This window comes from Biomphalaria glabrata, chromosome 9 (assembly GCF_947242115.1).
Source record: "Biomphalaria glabrata chromosome 9, xgBioGlab47.1, whole genome shotgun sequence".
Classification (NCBI taxonomy): domain Eukaryota; kingdom Metazoa; phylum Mollusca; class Gastropoda; family Planorbidae; genus Biomphalaria; species Biomphalaria glabrata.
In genome coordinates, this window is record NC_074719.1 from 38,879,249 (window position 1) to 38,896,791 (window position 17,543).

The window sequence follows — 17,543 nt, forward strand, 5'->3', positions numbered from 1 at the left end:
TGTACACTATGTTTCCTGTTTATAATAACGACAATACTATTATATAGGTCTGTGAGCGTAATATTGGTATACAAATAATATACATAGAAATAAATACTTATATAGGTCTTTACCGCTACCGTAATTAGAGTTGTCAACTTCCCCTTGGAAACCAAACCATCAACAACCCTTTAAAAAATTAATAAAATACTGTCTTTAAAATTCCTTTAAATTAAATTCGATATAAGTATTTGAATATACAATTTATTTTAAAAAAGGATGTAAATTAATTTAAGTTTTAAAAAATATGTAATTATTATTATAGATATCTAGATCTAGATACAAGTTACAAGTCTATGTTTAATGTTAGTATATAAATATAGAATTTATAGATTATTAGAGTAAATGTATGATAAATAGTATTAATTAAATATAGTAAATATATAGATATAATTAATATAAACTATATTAATATTGTCCTGATCTATTCAATTCAGTCTATCCAGATTTTAATCATTTATTATTTTCAATTGGCTTAATGTCTTAAGTGACTTGAGAGTAAGACCTAACTTCTTTAAGTAACTTTAGTAGACTTTACACTTTAAACTGAAGTTTAAAAAAAAAGCAAGAACATCTATTATACTATTACTATTACTATGTAACTATACTATACAATATATAGATTTTATAGATCTATATTGAATTGAAGTAACAAGTTGAAGAATATATATATTAGACCTATATATCATTATATATCTAGATTAGATCTCATTGAATTGCAAAATCTAGAGATCTAAATTCTAAATCTGTTATGTAAATTCAGTCAGACTGCATGTAGACTAATATTTAAATCTAGATCTATTTAACTCTCAACTTTAAAGATAGTACTATCTACACAATTTAAGATACTAGATATAGATACTCTTCTAGATTCTTATTCTAAATTAAAAGATTCTATCTAAATAATCTTTTAAATGTGTATAGATTTTAGATTGAGAAAATAAGATTATAAGGTATATGGATCTACAGTATGTTGATTACTTTGATATCTCAAAGTTTAAATGCTGACAAAAGACCTTAAGTTACAAGTATCAGTCTAATCTAGATTAGGATTTAAATATATAACCATACCACTAGTATTATACTAAATATAGTTATAGTATAGTGAGAACTGATCTAGTTTTCTTGATAAAAAGTAACCCTTGCTTTCCTCTTGCCTCTTGTACTTTGCAAATACTGTTTTGATTAAAAGCTAATTATTTATCAGCATTTTGAAAATATTTTTAATTTGTGCATCTTTCAGTTAAATTTTGTGGAAGCATGCTTCATAATTTTTCATGCCTCATGTTAACCTAGTAAGGATATTGATATAAACTACTACTTAGAAAGAGGTCTGTACACAGAATGAATATCAAACATGAGTTTAATGCAACTAATGATCAAGAAATTCAAGCAAAACTTCTTGAAGCTGATGATAATTTAACAAAAGAAAACATTATAAACATGGCAGCATCATACCTTAAACCTAAATTATGTGAAGCCTTAAATCTCTATGGTGCCCTTGCTGCAACTAACAATCTTGGCCAAAGAAAACCTAACTCTCACAAAACACATGCCAATGATGGAAGTAACATTTGTGGCTGGTTTGTTAACCCAAAAGTCACGTTTAGAAAAACTGAAAGTGCTCCAGCAGGGAGATTAAAAGGAAATTCACGAGCTTGTGATAAAGATTATTTACCTGAGGCTTACAAGCACTCACAGAATGATTTTGTTTTTCATCACTATTCTGATTCTAAACGTTACATTGAACAGTATCGAAGGGAGAATTCATGTGTCTCCAATGGATCAGCTGTTAAAAATAAACTTTTAGAACAGCGGAGCTGCAGTGAAAGTGACACTTTAATTGCCCCGACAAACTCCCCACTGTGCGCTCAACAATTTTCATCTCTTCAATCTGTACAGCTGTTTGACAATTATTTTCAAAATAGAGAACATACGACACTTCTTGAGCAGCGATCATCACAGCCACATTTCATTACAAAAAGAGATAACCAAAGACAGATCATCAGTGCTAATTTGTTCAAAAACTTGCAGAAACATTTCAAGTTCCCTAGTCATTTATCACAAGTGGAAACGCCAGTGTTGTTGTCATCTGGTGAAAAAGACAGTATTAGAGACAAATTAAAAATGTGCAGCTCTGAGCTTGATGATTCTCTAGTTCCTGCTATTAACATTGTTTCACTTAATAAAAATATAGATACCAAAGTCAGTTTACAGACTCTTCCAACAACTAGTGAAATATCTCTTCATAATTTAAAAACAAAGTCTGCAAGGTAAAAGCTTTTAAAAACACATTAATTTTATTATACTTTATGTGTGGCTTTGTTATTTATCATCCCAAAAACACAGGCGTTTCCTAATTTTTATTATTTGGGAACATTCTAAATGTCATAAGTTATCATCGTCTATGTTGTGTAGTTTTTTTTTATTACTTGTCACTACTTGTCAGCATATTACCTGGTTCACTGTCTTTTCTTTTCTTATTAAAAAAATACTAGCACATCATTATGCTATTCAGTAATGTACATAAAAATTTTTTTATCGCCAAACTGATTCTTTCAGTAGATATGAGTATTTTTCTTCAATGTCTAAATGTGACACCTGTTAGGAATAATTAGACTTTCCAATTGTGCTGACCAAATGTTAAAAAGTAGGTAAACTCTTTGTCCTTACTTCCTCAAATTTTAGGCCTCAAAAAGGAACATAAGAGCAGAGTAACATTCTACCTGCAAGTTCACTAGACCATTTAATTTCAAAACTAGTCTGAAGTTTAGTGAAAATATTGTCAAACATATTGATGGCTCATGTTTTCGTTAACTAATATCACTCATAGCTTTAGGTTGGTTAAAAACAACTTTAAAAAAAATTTAATTTAAGAAACTTAAACTGCCTCTTATCATTACTTTTTGACTGATTATTTGTGTATACTTGATTAACTCTTTCACTCCTAACTGACGATACCAACATTGATTTGACCCCAGTAAATTAAAATAATTTTGGTTTTATAAACTTTAATTTTGTTATATAAAAGAGCAATCATTCTCCTATAATTATATACCTTATATAACATTTCCTGATTGCATAAAAAAAAAGTTATTGAAGTTTAATCATAACATGATAATGAAACACAAATGAACAAAATGAATAATTCCATCAGAATGAGGATAATAATTATGGAGAGAAAGAGTTAAGCTTGAAATCTAAAAAAAACGTTTGATCATTGCTAAGCTACTTAATTATTTTTACTGCCTTTTTTGGGGGTAAAAATTATTAATTGTTCATATTTTGTTTGTCTCTTCATAGCCTGAGATGTCCAAAGGACACTTTTGTCACATACCAGTTCTTAGGCCATAAAATTGGCAGTCAATCAGCTAATCAATTGAGAACCATTGAATCTGGTGTTGCTGGAAATGAAAAGCAGGTATACCCGTGTGAAATTATTTCTTTGTGGCATCAGAAATGCTGATTGTGTACAATTAAAGCAAAAAAGAAGAAGATAAACAAAACACTTTTTTATGGGAGATAATTTTTTTATACTGTTTTCCACATTTGTTTCATAACAAGTACTAATTTTATCTTGTCTTAATTTTTTTTTTTTTAGTAATTATCTGGAAACTAGAATGTACCTTAATGATGTGTATGAATTATTAGTGTAGCATAAATATCTCTTTAGAATTTAGAAAAAAAATCTGCAATAGTAACTAAGCATGGTTTATAGCTGCTATTTCAATATAATGAAGATGATTGCATTAAATTTTTAAATATTATCTGATTCCTTTGCTCTGGCAGTCTTCTTTGGCCAGAGATGACAGCACTGACAGCTTAAAGTCAGTACCAAAGCATGTGTCAGTCAGTAGCACTCCTGAATCCTCTAAGCTTTCTGAAGAGGGTGATTGCAGAATAGTTCTAGCTCCTGATGTTAACAATTTAGTGAGGAATGGGAAAGTAGATCAAGACAGAAATGGCTTAAACAGTCGTAGTGGCCAATCACTCTCTAAGCAAAAATATCACCATGACTTTGATATTATTTTAACACCAAATGTGGACTCAAAGTTAGATTATGGCTATACAATATCCCTTAATGATTTTGTAGCTGACAGTTCTCCATTGCTGAAAGCTCAGTCATTCAAGTTAGACATTTCATCAAGCTTGAATAAAAATGTAAAACAGAAGTTTTCAAGTGTCTCTACTAAGAAGAGAATAGCAAAGAGCAAACCTTTAGGCTCTGGCTATAGAAAGTCTGTAACAGACTCCTGGAGTTCTACTGATTCTAAGCAAAGCCCTTGGGAACAAAAACAGACATCAGATTTCCCAAATATTTTTGATAGTAAAGTAGGCAAAGACATGAACAATGAATTGAGAGGGAACTCTGCACCTTATTTTAAATTTTGGAGTTCAAGTATGCCTCCGAAATCTTGCAAGATGCGAAGAAACATATCGCATGAACAGACTCTGCAACAGCTGACAGAGTGGATGCTGGCAGACCAAGAGGCCTCTAGCAATGACCTTGAACTTGCAAAGAGAGCCAGAAAGGCTCTAGAAGAAGAACAGCAGCAGTCAGCAACATCAACATTCACATCTGGGGTAGGAAGATACACTTTAGTCTCAAACTTCATGGGCTTCAGCTTGGGGCTTTGCAATTAATCAGGAGTTTCTTCTTTGTTATTTTACTAATTACTAACTATGGAGTTTCATTTTTTTAATCCCAGTATTTGTGTTAAGTGATTTTAGCAACATTGTGGCTCATTAGCAGCACTTGCATACAATTAGATTATTGACAGTTGTATTTTTATTTGTTGGCTGGTGTGATCAGAGGATTACATTACATTGAAAATTGAATTATACTCTAGTCTTTTCTTGCTAATATAGGCTATCATGCAATTGCTTACAATTACATAGCTAATAACAATACTACCTTATTTTTTACTTACATTTAAAGGAGCATTTATTTAATGTTATGTTTACATTACTTTTCCTCTTTACATTTTAATTTGGAGAATAATTGTTTAAATGAGGGATTTCAATCTATATTATATTATGTTGCTGCTCCATATTGATTTAAATATTTAAGAATTCATAATTAAATGATGAATTGTTTTGTTGTTACTTAAAACAAAATTTCTGGTAGCAATTGGAAAAATAAATTGGTAATTACAAATTATAAAAAAAATACATTAGCTAATACAATTAATATTATTCTTTACAATTTTTTTGTCATAATATTAATGTGCACTTTTGTTTCCAATTTGAAAGAACATTAAATTATGTTATACTAATTAGCATCCTTTTTTTTTATCTTCCAGTGTCTCCAGGATAGAAAATTATAAATAAATTATCAATATGTTTAACTATCATCTTTATCATGAGTTAATTAGCACAAGCTTGGATCTCTTTACTATTTATTTAAACTACTTTTACCATTAAAAAAGATCAAATCCAATAATCTATTAACTTATGACATAGTAGACCTATATCTGCTGTTTGCCTGGTGGTGTGGTATTCGCTTCAGACAGTCATCATGATGATCTTGAAGATATTATAATCTTCATTTCTGAAGGAACATATCAAACTTGCTGCAATTGACTTTTCACAACTTTTGAAACTTATAAAACAAAATAAATTTTAAAAGCACAATAACAATTTTCTCTATTAGCACGTTTACTGAACTCATTTTCTTTATTTAAACCATTTTTTTTAACCATCTGCATGAAATCTAATATAAAATTCAAAGTCCTAATGGTCAACTGACTGGTAATCGCTGAGGAAAGAGACAAAAGAGGAGTTATAGATTATAGCTAGAATGGCAGGAATCTTTAATTATAAGGTGTCCCATTTAATGTAACCATTGCAAAGGTTGAGTCAACTAAAAGCTTCAATAGACCTACAAAATTTATTCAAAAGTAGAAAAGCGCAAGTAGGCAATACAATCAAACAAACACAAATAATAATACTGTACTCTTTATGTACTTTCACTTCTTTAATGTTGCCTGGAATATTTGTTAACATTCTTTTGTTGTTTGGGGACCTGGAGGCAGAGTGGTTAAGTACCTGGCTTCTGAAACGAGGGGTCCTGGTGAAGAATGGCATTTTTAATATTGGGATTTTAAAGGCAACCTTAAGTCCACCCAACTGTAATTGGTACCTGACATTAGTTGGGGAAAGAAAAGCGGTTGGTCGTTGTGCTGGCCACATGACACCCTTGTTAACCATCTGCCATAGAAACATGACTCTTTTATCATCTGCCCAAGGTCTGAAAGGGGATACTTTACTTTTATTTTCTATTCACTTTTTTTATACATACAGTTTACACTTTTAAAAATTATATATTTATTTATAAGCCCTACATCTAAATATAATTAGAAGCATAATTATGATAAGTAGGTCATATAAACATTCACCCACTCATTTTAATTCAGCATAGTACAGCATAGATTGTTGTTTTTTTGTATATGTTCACAGCATTAATTTATGCTTGCTTTTGATTATTTGTTACACAATTAAAAGAAATTGGTTAACTGTGTGTTTGAAATTGCACTTGAGAAAATCATTAGAGTGAATTAAAAAAAAATAATCTTGCTATATGTTCACATATCTAACTTTAAAGAATTAAAAAAAAATATGTGAGTTTATTCCAAAGCACATTTTCTTTAAAGGAATAGTAACAACTAGTAATTTAGACTGTTTTTTTATAGTAATTTTGTTTATTTATATTATTTACCACATTTGTATCTTATAAAGATATTTTTTAAAGTTTTTATTTATGTAAAAAAAAGTATGTAGGTTTGATTAGGCTACTATTAAAAAATTGAATATATCTACTTACATTTAAAGAAAAATGAAAGTTATTCTATTTAAATTTACCTTAAAGTATAGACTTTAGAGTATCTTTTGATATATAACTTGTGGAGAGAACTTCAGTTACTATAACATTGAATATTTTCTAACAGACAACATTGTTTACTTTTCTCAGCTATTAAGGTCATTAATAATAGAGTCCATCAGGAGAACAAAAACTGGTTTGTTTTAGATTAGAAAAACATTATATTGTGGAAAAGTAGATTTGTTTTCAGACTGTTTAGAAGTAATACTAATTAACCAGTTCTCAAACTATGCATGCATGATATTTCTCATAGCTTGTTGTCTGCTGATTTAAAAAAAAAAAATTAACAAACTTTTATATTTCATGTTTTCTTTTTTGTACTGTTTATAAAATGTGTACATTTATTTTATACTTTTTTTTTAAAGATCCTTTTATGTTGATATATTTTTTTCTAGCTATTTTGAAACTAATTCCTCTTCCCTCATTTATTTTATAAACAGCGACTTCGAAGGATAACTGAATTAATTTAATAACTTTTTATTTACTTTTTCTAAAAGTTTTTTTCTGTGTTGTTATAATCTTTGTACTTGATGTAGTGCAATTTTTTTTTTATATTTTTACTTTCTTTTTCTTTGTGATGTAATGTAAATAGATGTGGTATGATCCTAATGGCCGAGTTTATATGAGCTTAGCAACTCGTTATGAAAACATTTCCAAGTAAAAGAAGGCCAGATATCAGGTAGAGACTAATCTCTTAGCTTTTTAAAAAATACTTTTTTTCTTTGGTAACATCTGATCATTTCTTGCTTGACACTAGTATCAAAATAGACAACTCATCTCATTTTACTTATAATTAAAATTGTCACAAGTATTTTACGCTTAAATATTTCTTTCTTTGATTGAGCATAATAAAGCCTTTATTTCTTACTTAGTTTTATATGTAAGGATACTGAGCTTATTCAAAGCATTTTCTTTTCAAATGAATGAATTTAGCTTAGCATAAATATTATACATAAATTTGGTGCAAAATTCTTGGCCGCGTGTAATCACTCTTCAGTAAGCATATTTTTAGTGTCCCAAGCTGTGATTTAAATAACAGAATGTTATAAAATAGCCTTAGCACAGTTAACAAATCGCAGAGGTGGCCTTTGGAGTGGTTAACAGTAAAAATAAAGTTTCCCTTTTAGACCTTGCAATCTATAGGGCAGATGATGTAAAGGTCATTTATTTCTGTGGTTAATGAGGGTGTTATGTGGCCAGCACAATGACAAACTGCCTTTACTTTCCTCAGTGAACAGTGGCAACATTCAAAGTCCAGCACCTGAAAGAGTCCCATGATAAGGAGATTCTAATTGTAACCTCAGCCCATCATACAAACATGCATTAATTCCACTTATCTTATTCATGGCAAACCAGTAACACAGACTAAAAACGCAAAATACCTAGGTGTTATAATAAATGAAAAACTGTCATGGAATCCACATATTGATGAAACTACAAAAAAATCAAACAAAGCATTAGGATTTATTAAAAGAAATTTCTATAAATCAAATAAGAAAATAAAACTAAAATGTTATTTAACCTTGGTTAGGCCAATAATAGAATATGCATCCTCTGTTTGGGACCCCTCAACTCAAGAAAACATTAAGAAACTAGAACAGATACAAAATAGAGCAGTGCGATTCATAACAAACGAATATTCACATTTGACTAGAGTAACACCTTTAGTAAAATCACTAAATTTAGAAAGCCTTCAGGACAGAAGGCTCAAAAGTAAAGTAGCAATAATACATAAAACACTGAACCATAATCTTCAAATACAAAAACAAAATTTAATAAAATACTCTGAAAGACACAAAGATAAAGGCACATTCCTCGTCCCATATGCTAGGACAAATTTGTACAAATACTCCTTCTTTCCTAGTGCTATTAGAGCATGGAATGGGTTGCCTGAGCTAGCCAGGAAAACCAGTGACTTGGCAGAATTTAAGTCATTGGTTAATATGCATGACTAAATGCATGACGCGTAGGACGTAATCATCTTCTTTTTTGAAGTAACGTCTGTATTATATAAGATAATATAAGATAAGTGCTTCTGCCATGTATTCTATGTACTGTACCAATATACCAGAGACTGAATTACAATGTGCTCCAAACAAGGACTTGTTATTATTGTCATATTGTTGAAGCCATTCCGGCCTTTTTACCAATTACAATGAAATTTGAGTTGAGTTATGGTTACCCCCTGCATATGACACTAGCCTAGTTCCCCCATACTGTTCTATTGCTACCTCTGCTAAATACTTTGTCAACAAAATTAACAGTGTAAAAAAAAAAAAGGAAAACAAATGCTTGGCTATGTTTGTTTTTTTTAACTTCTGCACTATTTAATATTTTTAAAAAGTTAAGAAAAGCATTAAATATGATTGTTTTAGCTTAATATACTAATAATGATTATGTCATTGATTTCAAAGATTAAGGTTGAGTGCAGTGTTTCATATGGCTTTTCAACCCAGTTGCGACACTCATATTTGTCCATATCTTGTGTGGACAAAGCCATTGTCCACTGTCTATTTAATTTCTCTTTTCATCTTCTGCACCTGTCTTCAACATGGGCTTTTCTTTGGGTCTAAAGTGTGTGTCCCGCAGCCTTTGTGAGAGCTCTCCAACTGTCTCTTTTAGAAGCCATTTGCAGCCAGCTACTTTCCTCTATGCCAGGAGGGTGAAATGACACCTCATTTGATCTTTATAGTGCTTACATCGGGCACTTCTGTTACACTGTTCTCTCACTGCTCACCAAAGAAGATCACTTTTATATGCAGTTGTCTCCCATGCGGGATAAGTATGCGACCCTGCGCAGCTGTCGAATGGTAATTAGTGCTTGTATACTGTCCACACGGGCCTCCGGCATAACATAGGTATTTGTAATGTAGTCTCAGAGCCATGCAAAAACGTGATAAGAACCACTGCTTTATAGGCCTAAGCATAAGGAACAAGAAATCCGTTTTTATTCTTCCTTCTTTCAGTGTTTTTTTTTTCTATTAAAGTTTAATTTTTAAAATATTTACATTTATGTTTTAATGATTTAGATAGCGCTTTGTATTATTGCCACTTCCTATTTTTTTAATTTATTTTGATAATTTTTTGTAAAATAGTAGAAGTCATGTGAATACTCTTTATGTAATCTAGTTGTTTTTTTGGTCTTCTCCCTTATTCACACACATCATTATCTGAAGTAAATAGTTTAAGAATTGTAATTCTCATTTCAGGAGCGGGTTTGTGCAATTGTGTGTGTGTGTGTGACATTTTGGGTTAATCAGTAACAACAGTCCCTTTTTAAATAGGGTTAAGAGCTGATTTACAGATGCAATGTCTTTGAGAGTTAACATTTTTGTATTCAATAGTCCTCCACCTTCTAGCACTAAAGCAAATAAGATGACAAAGAATTAATTCATGGTTCATTCTGTTTCTTGACCAGATTTTGATGATCAAAGAAAGACCAAAGGCCATCAAGTAAGTCTGTCAGGTTCCGCCAATAGGATTGCTCAACTCTGACATAACCATACAGACAAGTGCAATGATGGGCCAACTAAAGACTTTTTCTGACTTGAAAAAAAAATATCTATGCTTAACTGCTTTTGTGAAATTTTATGGGTGGTGCCTAGTCAAAATATTGATGCTTAAGTGTGGGCAATGTAGTCGCCTTAACTATTTTATTTTGTAGTTTAGCTTCATTAAATAAAAAATATATATTACTCGGCCACACAAGAAAGACATAGGTGGCCAACTTGATTCCATGAAAGGAACATCACCAATGACTTGATTCTGCAAAAATAATAATGGTTATTGAATTGATTCTAATATTAAGATTTGGACAATTTAAAAAAAAGCAAATTTTGTTTCTTGGATGCTAAATATCTTGTCTAGACATAGTATTGAATAAAAGATATTTTGGATTGGTAAGTGTAGATATGAAACATTCCTGTCATTAGGTAACCATTTTAAAAGCAACAAAATGACCTTGTTCCAGATAAACATCTTTAAATTAAAGGAATATTCAGAACTGTAATGCCTTCAGAAGATATCTATAGCATCAATTATACTAATTTTTGTACTGATGCTAAAATGTAATTGGCTGTAAATTGTTTTCCTGAAAATTATGGTAGTAGTTTTAGAATTGACTCCACTGGAGTAAACAAGCTTGTCCACAATGTAATTGTCATTGAACGTCCTGTCTTCCTTCACAGTAATCAAAAGAAATGCATTTGTGCCTTGAATAAACATTTTGAAACAAATGGTCAGTGTTCAACTTTTTATGACAATCATCTATTACAAAAACCTTTTGGCATTGCTTCTTATTGTGATGAATCTTTTGCAAAAGGTCAAATTAATGACTTATGTGCCAAGTGACTTTGCTTGGATACAAACTCTCATTTCTTAGCCAAAAATTCATTTACTTGAGTGTATGTGTACAAAATATTTTGGACCCTTATTTCACATGATTTTATATTTAATCTTCACTGTAATGCTTTAAAATAATAGGGCCAAATTTATTAACAATCGTTTTTTTTTTTTTTTTTAACAAAAACAATTTTTTTTTTGGCTTAGGTATTTTGGTTAAGTTTGAACATTTTTTGTTGATTTCTGTAAGAATAATTAAAATGTTGGTGCAGCATATGACAGCATGAGTAAATTGTCTCATTACTCGCTCTAAGCCATTCAATTTCTTGCTGGTATGCAGGGCTGATGTAAAAATGAAAACATCCCAAAGTAAGAGAGCTTATACAAGTGAAACAAGGATTTTAATCAAAAAGAAATATCTTTACATCTTATCTTCCTATATCAACATTTCATTCACAGATTATCATAAGGTCAACACAGTATCCAAATAAAATTTTAACATGAATTACATTAGACAACAAAACAAAATTTTACACATGGACATAGGACAGGAATTTTTAAACAAAAAAAAAAAAAAAAAAAAGACTGGTAATGGTGACCTTGGCCAACAAGTTACACCAACAGTCAACAAGTCCTGTAAAACACAGGCAACATGTGTTACACATTTCAGTCAATGCAAGGCCATTAATACATCATGTGTTTGTGTTTAGCCTTTTTCAACAATGTAAATGAACTGATTTTTTGTATCATTATATATTAATGTAGGGTCAAAACAAAGTCTAAAACTACAGCAAGGTGTAACAACTTTGTCATAGCTTCCTTGGATAATTCTTATAAGATAATCAAGGGCAAAAAAAAATAAATTTAATGAATAAAGCAATGCAACTAGAATTTTAAAAATAAAATATTGAGAAAAGTTTGGTTTATATATAGGTCATTATTTTATGAATATTTAGTGCATTCCACCAATGCAAAGAGATGGTAAAAGTGTTAATCATTTAGCAGCAATGCCAAAGGTCGTGGGTTAAAACCTTATATCTAGAAGTTTCATAAAGATTCACTTAGATCAGGCCATGCAGTCTCATAAACCTTTGGCTGATTCACATGAAGCTTTTGAATCTTGATTCACAAAAGGCTTTTTTTTTTAAAACGTCAAAAAGATGTTTTAAAATGTTCATCTACTGCTTCACAAGTTCTTTTTTATATTGCATTCACATTGTATGCTGACCTGCCAAGTAATTATGTAGGATTAAATACGTGATTGTCATTAAAAAAAAATATTCCAAATATTAACAAAGTTAAACAAATACAACTGCTTTTAGTTAAAAGCAATTTTTTTAAAATTGCAATAATAAATTATATATAATATTTTGACAATGATTCAAAAGCAAAGAGCAATAAATAACAGCCATTCAACGTTTCAAAATATCAATTTTTTTTTTCATAAATAAAAGTTTAAAATAGATTCTACATAAACCAGAACCAATTGAGAAAAAAAAAAGCTAGTCTAGTGGTATTTAAAAAAATTAACAAGACTTAAATATAAAATACAAAATAAATTCTATACATCAGAAAAACTAAATAGACGCTCAAGTTTTATTTCAATTAAAGCTGATCTGGAATACAAACTAGTGGGCACAGAATCTTATTTTACAATTATGATTTTAAACACAACATCGCCAACTGTTAGAGCAAAAAGATTAAGGCCTATTTTAAAGATATTTATAAATCATAGACACAACTCTGCATAAAGTTTTGGTATGGGACCTAGCAGCGCAGAGAGTAGATAACAGATAATCAATTTTAAAGCGTATCACTGTGACCAGCACATTGATTAGACTTTTTTGCCTCAACTGTTGCTTGTTTTGTTGTACGTTTCGGAAGTTCCTTCAGATTTGAACATTATGGCATCCTAGCCCAAACCTCCCACAGGATGATGGCGGCTGGCAGAGTTTGAACCCGGGACCATGAAAGGACAGTTTATCCATGGTACTCGGAGATGTCCAGTTTCAATTTCCCATCTTTTTTCTGGCTTCACAATTCAGTCGTGGAGCAATGCATCACTTGGCCACCATTTGTGTTCTTACACAAGTACAAGCCTGTCATGATAAAACTAACACAAACACACATTTAATGACTACATTGTAGACAACAGAGGATGATTCAGAATCAAAACATCGCAAGTTTTTCCACTGGTAGAATGCCAAAAGAAAAAAAAGTCTGATAAAGTGAGATAGCAATAAGCATATATAATAAAAGAAACTCTTTCCATTAATGATGACTTAGTGAGGCATACAAGGTCACTTCTGTATGACTTGTAATGAGACAGGCTCAGGGCAGCATATGTTATTCAACATCTAAACCATGAATTATTTTAAACCCAGTTCCAAAGAACAAATATTGGTGTCTACAAGTCAATTACTTAAAGTCTACAAGGCTAAGTCTGCAGTAAAAAACAACAACTAATAATTTTAGCCTACATGTGCACCTTTAGTCAAAAAATTTCAGTATTGAAACAAAAAATAAGGAATAATAATAATTAACACTTATACTATTCTCTATCATGTCTGATTACAAATATCACAAGAGTTTTAAAATGAATTTAAAATATTAATAAATAATTATATTAATGAAAAAATTGAGGGGACAATAATGCTAATTTCTTCAAACTTTTGAAATTTCTAACACGAGTTTGAAAAATGAGGAATTACTGATTATAATACAAGAGAGTATGAGAGCTCTTTGAGTGTACAGTCTGGAAATAAAACAACACAGTGCCAGAAGGTCTGCATTGATTGCATTTAGAATGAAAACAAGTTGGTTGTACCGGTAAGTCACTTGATACCTTGAACGATGACTCAAGAAATGAAAAAGTTAGTTTTTCTAATGATTAATAGTTTTTTTATTCACTTACATTTTCCTACCAACTACTTGGAGCAACTTTTGATTCCAGTTACAAAACCTAACAATCCAACCATTTCTATTCTACTTTTTCCTAAGTAAGGAATCAAGTCAACAAAAGGCTGATTTCTAAACTTAACAACACACTACTGAATGAGCTCAAGTTATTGTCAATGTTGTATTGAGTCTCATTCTTGAAATAAACATTTAGTTTTGTCCAGTAGTTATACCATAACCAAAAAAAAGGTCAATGCTAACATATCCCTTAACCCCTATAAAATAATATTGGAAAGTATTTTTCTTTAAATGTGCGCCCTTGTACCTAATTAAACAAAATAAATACAAAGGCTTAAACAAGAAATAGGAAAGTTATATAATTAACATTAAAAACAAAAATCTACAGCAAGAGTGAAACAAAACAATAATGTACAAAACAAAACATAAAAGTAGCATCAAGAAAACTGGAATTAGTGGTTCCGGTTATTTTCCCTTACATTAAAGGCAAAGAGTAACTCTGGAAGTTATAATCCTCAGTTGCAAAACCACTGTCATAATCTACAAGACAACTTTCAAATAAAGTCAATGCAAGCTGAAAGTGAAAGGATTAGATAGGTCCCCAACGCTGTTTTCTTGTTCAACACAGACACAAGCAAAAAGACCAAATACATTATATAACACATATCAGGGCCTCCACTTTGTCAGCTTAGAGCATGCCATAGATTCATTAAGGCCAGATTTAGATATTAACTTTACAATATACAAAAGTTTATTAATAACTTAAAGCAGCCACATTGATTAGGTCCCAGCACAGTGCTCCACAATTTCATTCAGTGATCAGTCAAAGATAATGCTCTAGAGATCCATATGAACAAATCTACAAGTTTACAAGGTATGGAACACAATGTTCGTCGAAAATCATTTCAAATCTTCAAAGAGACGAACAACTCTACAAGTTTCAATAAAATTTAAGGTGGCTTAGTTTAAATAAATGAGGGCCTGGGGAGTGACGATCACTTGGGATAGGCTCGGCGTTGTCCAAACTTGAGGCCAGGTCCTGCCGCCGTCTGGACCCCCGACGTTCCACTTTTTAAAGTGGCTGGATTGAACAAGACAGGCATTATATTGGGTCCAGGGGCTGATGGGGGAGCATCAGTTGAGTTCTATTAATAGAAGAAAAAAAAAAGGAATTTATTTTAACATTAATGACAATGTTTTGTTAGAATAACAACAACTTTATTAAGCAAGAGAATAGAGAAAGTTGCTTGGCTCAAGTAACGCACATTATTTATTATTAAAACATATTGACTTTTACTTTACAGTAATAAGTCACAAAAAAATATAAAAAGAACTCAGGGTAACGAAAAAAGAATATTAAGGTAAATTTCTGACTTATTTATGATTTTGTAGTAATTACATTAAAAGTGTTTTTATTTCAAACTTCAGACTATTTTCATGAATTAAAAAAAATTGTACTACTCTAAAGAAGTTAATGAAAATTAAATATATATTTTAAACTAATTTATAATATTTAATAAAGCTGAATAAAAACCAGACATTATCTAATGCAAAATTAATTAATCCTATTAGTTAAAAAAATAATAAACACATAAAAACAAATCAGCAGATTATTGTGTGTGTCTTAAATGCATATCTTCTCTAAAGGAAAAATGAAAGATATAGGGTGATAAATATAAATTTAAGTTATTATAAATAGAATTAGGTTGAAAAAACAAATTTAAATGTGGCATGAAAGCCCAAAATACTTAAAAGAAACTAAGAACAAGATAAAAACATGAACTTCCTTTCTACCAGAGCTAATATTTAACAAAACAAAATGCCAGTGATCTTGTTAATGTCTATCATGCAAATCAGCTCAAAGGCAGTTTTTGTTGACTTTCAAATACAACCAAAACACAACATGCTGAATTATTAATATAATATTAATATATATAATTAGTATAATAATATCCCCCCATTGTCTTGGGGTGTTTAGATAAGGAAAATCTTGCCAGCATTAAAGAGCAGAAAGCAATGAGTTCAAACATTTTTCAAGAGCCATCAATGAAGTGTTTAACTAGCCTGCATAACAACTAACTGCCTTAACTCTTTCCATCCTAATAAAAGTATTCATTAGAAGTGGACAGATTCAGGAACATCTTTTGCAAAGCTTAGTTTAAAAAAAAACAAGAAAACATCTCTTAAAATAGTATTTACAGTCGGTCGCTTATTTTCAAGGTATACTGTATGCTAAAAATACATGAAGCTATTCAAAAAACGTCACTAACAGTTGGGAAAAAGAGGCACTGGATAGATTCCTGGATTGCTTATGGCATATACACCAGAAGTAGAAAGAAGGGTGAAAGTGCAACAGCACCAGGTGATTACAGATGCCCAACCTGTGACAGCAGCTGTTTATCAAGGATTGGCCTCTTTAGTCACATGAGAAGTTGCAAAGGGAAAATATCATCTCTCAATACTTAAAATGCCACAGATTTGAAACACAGACATTAAGTAGCTAAGCACAACAATCTTATATACCATGACTGCCAACATGAGAAATGATTAAAAGATGAGGGGACCAAGCAGTAGAGAATTAGACTACCATTTTGTAGGTCTTAAATTTGAATCCAGCTGCATAGTGGTATTTATGAAGGCTCCTACTGAGGACAATGGAAATAATCAGCTCCATTAAAAATTGGGGCTAGGTGGAGAGAGACCAGCTGAAGTCAACTTGATCCAGTCTAGAAGAGCTCTTCAAGGGGAAAGTTTACTGACTACTTAACACAGAAGTACACAAAGGACATGGTGAAAGGAAATCCTCTAATAATATACTAATAAGACACATTTCAACAGAATGTCATGAAAACATTCAATCTAGAAAAAAACATTTTTTTAAATCTCTAATTCTGGTAAAGGAACTTGGAAATTGTTTTTAGATGTTACTTCAGGGGTTCTCAACCTGTGGGTCGCGACCCCCTTGAGGGTCGATTGACAATTCACCAGGGGTCGCCAAAGACCATTGAAAAACTGGATTGTTTTGTCTATTCTATTCCTGTGTGTGTGTGTATGTGTGTGCAAGGGAGGGGGGTCGCATCAGAGTTGGCAAATGTAAAAAGGGGTCGCCGAGCTGAAAAGGTTGAGAACTGCTGTGTTACTTGATTGATAGCACATAAAATATAAAATCAAATCAATATATGGCAGAATTAAAGAAAGAGAGAACAATAAAAAGTCATAAAAGACACTCAAAAAATAAGTGAGAGATGGTTAGTCTAACTCCAAGTAATACATCCTTAACTTGGTAGCCTGACAGTTTACATGATGGATGTACATTGAACATAGGACACAAAAAGTTAACATCCTATAGAAGTTTACTCCATTGTGA

At 31.0% G+C, this 17,543-nt stretch overlaps 2 protein-coding genes across 13 annotated transcripts in view; one reads left to right on the plus strand and one right to left on the minus strand.

The window, feature by feature from the left end:
* The first annotated feature begins 128 nt into the window (after positions 1 to 128).
* On the plus strand, positions 129 to 12,123 carry LOC106080062 (uncharacterized). 5 transcript variants are annotated; one of them, XM_056039960.1, is made up of 6 exons: positions 129 to 344; positions 1,283 to 2,312; positions 3,343 to 3,460; positions 3,829 to 4,623; positions 7,010 to 7,055; positions 10,338 to 12,123. In XM_056039960.1, exons 2-6 carry the CDS (start codon positions 1,384 to 1,386, stop codon positions 10,412 to 10,414), a joined length of 1,965 nt encoding a protein of 654 aa, XP_055895935.1. In that variant the 5' UTR covers positions 129 to 344; positions 1,283 to 1,383; the 3' UTR covers positions 10,415 to 12,123. The 5 variants fall into 5 exon arrangements, with proteins under 5 accessions (XP_055895935.1, XP_055895940.1, XP_055895937.1 ...); XM_056039965.1 differs by lacking the exon at positions 7,010 to 7,055 and adding an exon at positions 7,512 to 7,598; XM_056039962.1 differs by having other exon boundaries at positions 129 to 288.
* Positions 11,640 to 17,543, minus strand: part of LOC106080064 (protein transport protein Sec16A-like) — a 43,402-nt gene continuing 37,498 nt past the window's right edge. For all 8 annotated transcript variants that reach the window (XM_013241360.2, XM_056039957.1, XM_056039958.1 and 5 more), the window contains one exon: positions 11,640 to 15,321. In XM_013241360.2, the coding sequence (XP_013096814.2) occupies positions 15,172 to 15,321 (150 nt within the window). In that variant the 3' untranslated portion in view covers positions 11,640 to 15,171. The remainder of the gene's footprint in view (positions 15,322 to 17,543) is intronic.

What these genes read in the sequence shown, in the direction of transcription:
- LOC106080062 (XM_056039960.1), top strand. Translation starts at nt 1,384, where the DNA reads ATGAATATCAAACATGAGTTTAATGCAACTAATGATCAAGAAATTCAA. An exon ending in TTAAAAACAAAGTCTGCAAG is followed by an intron (nt 2,313 to 3,342) that starts GTAAAAGCTTTT and finishes GTCTCTTCATAG; the next exon opens with CCTGAGATGTCCAAAGGACA. An exon ending in CATCAGGAGAACAAAAACTG is followed by an intron (nt 7,056 to 10,337) that starts GTTTGTTTTAGA and finishes TTTCTTGACCAG; the next exon opens with ATTTTGATGATCAAAGAAAG.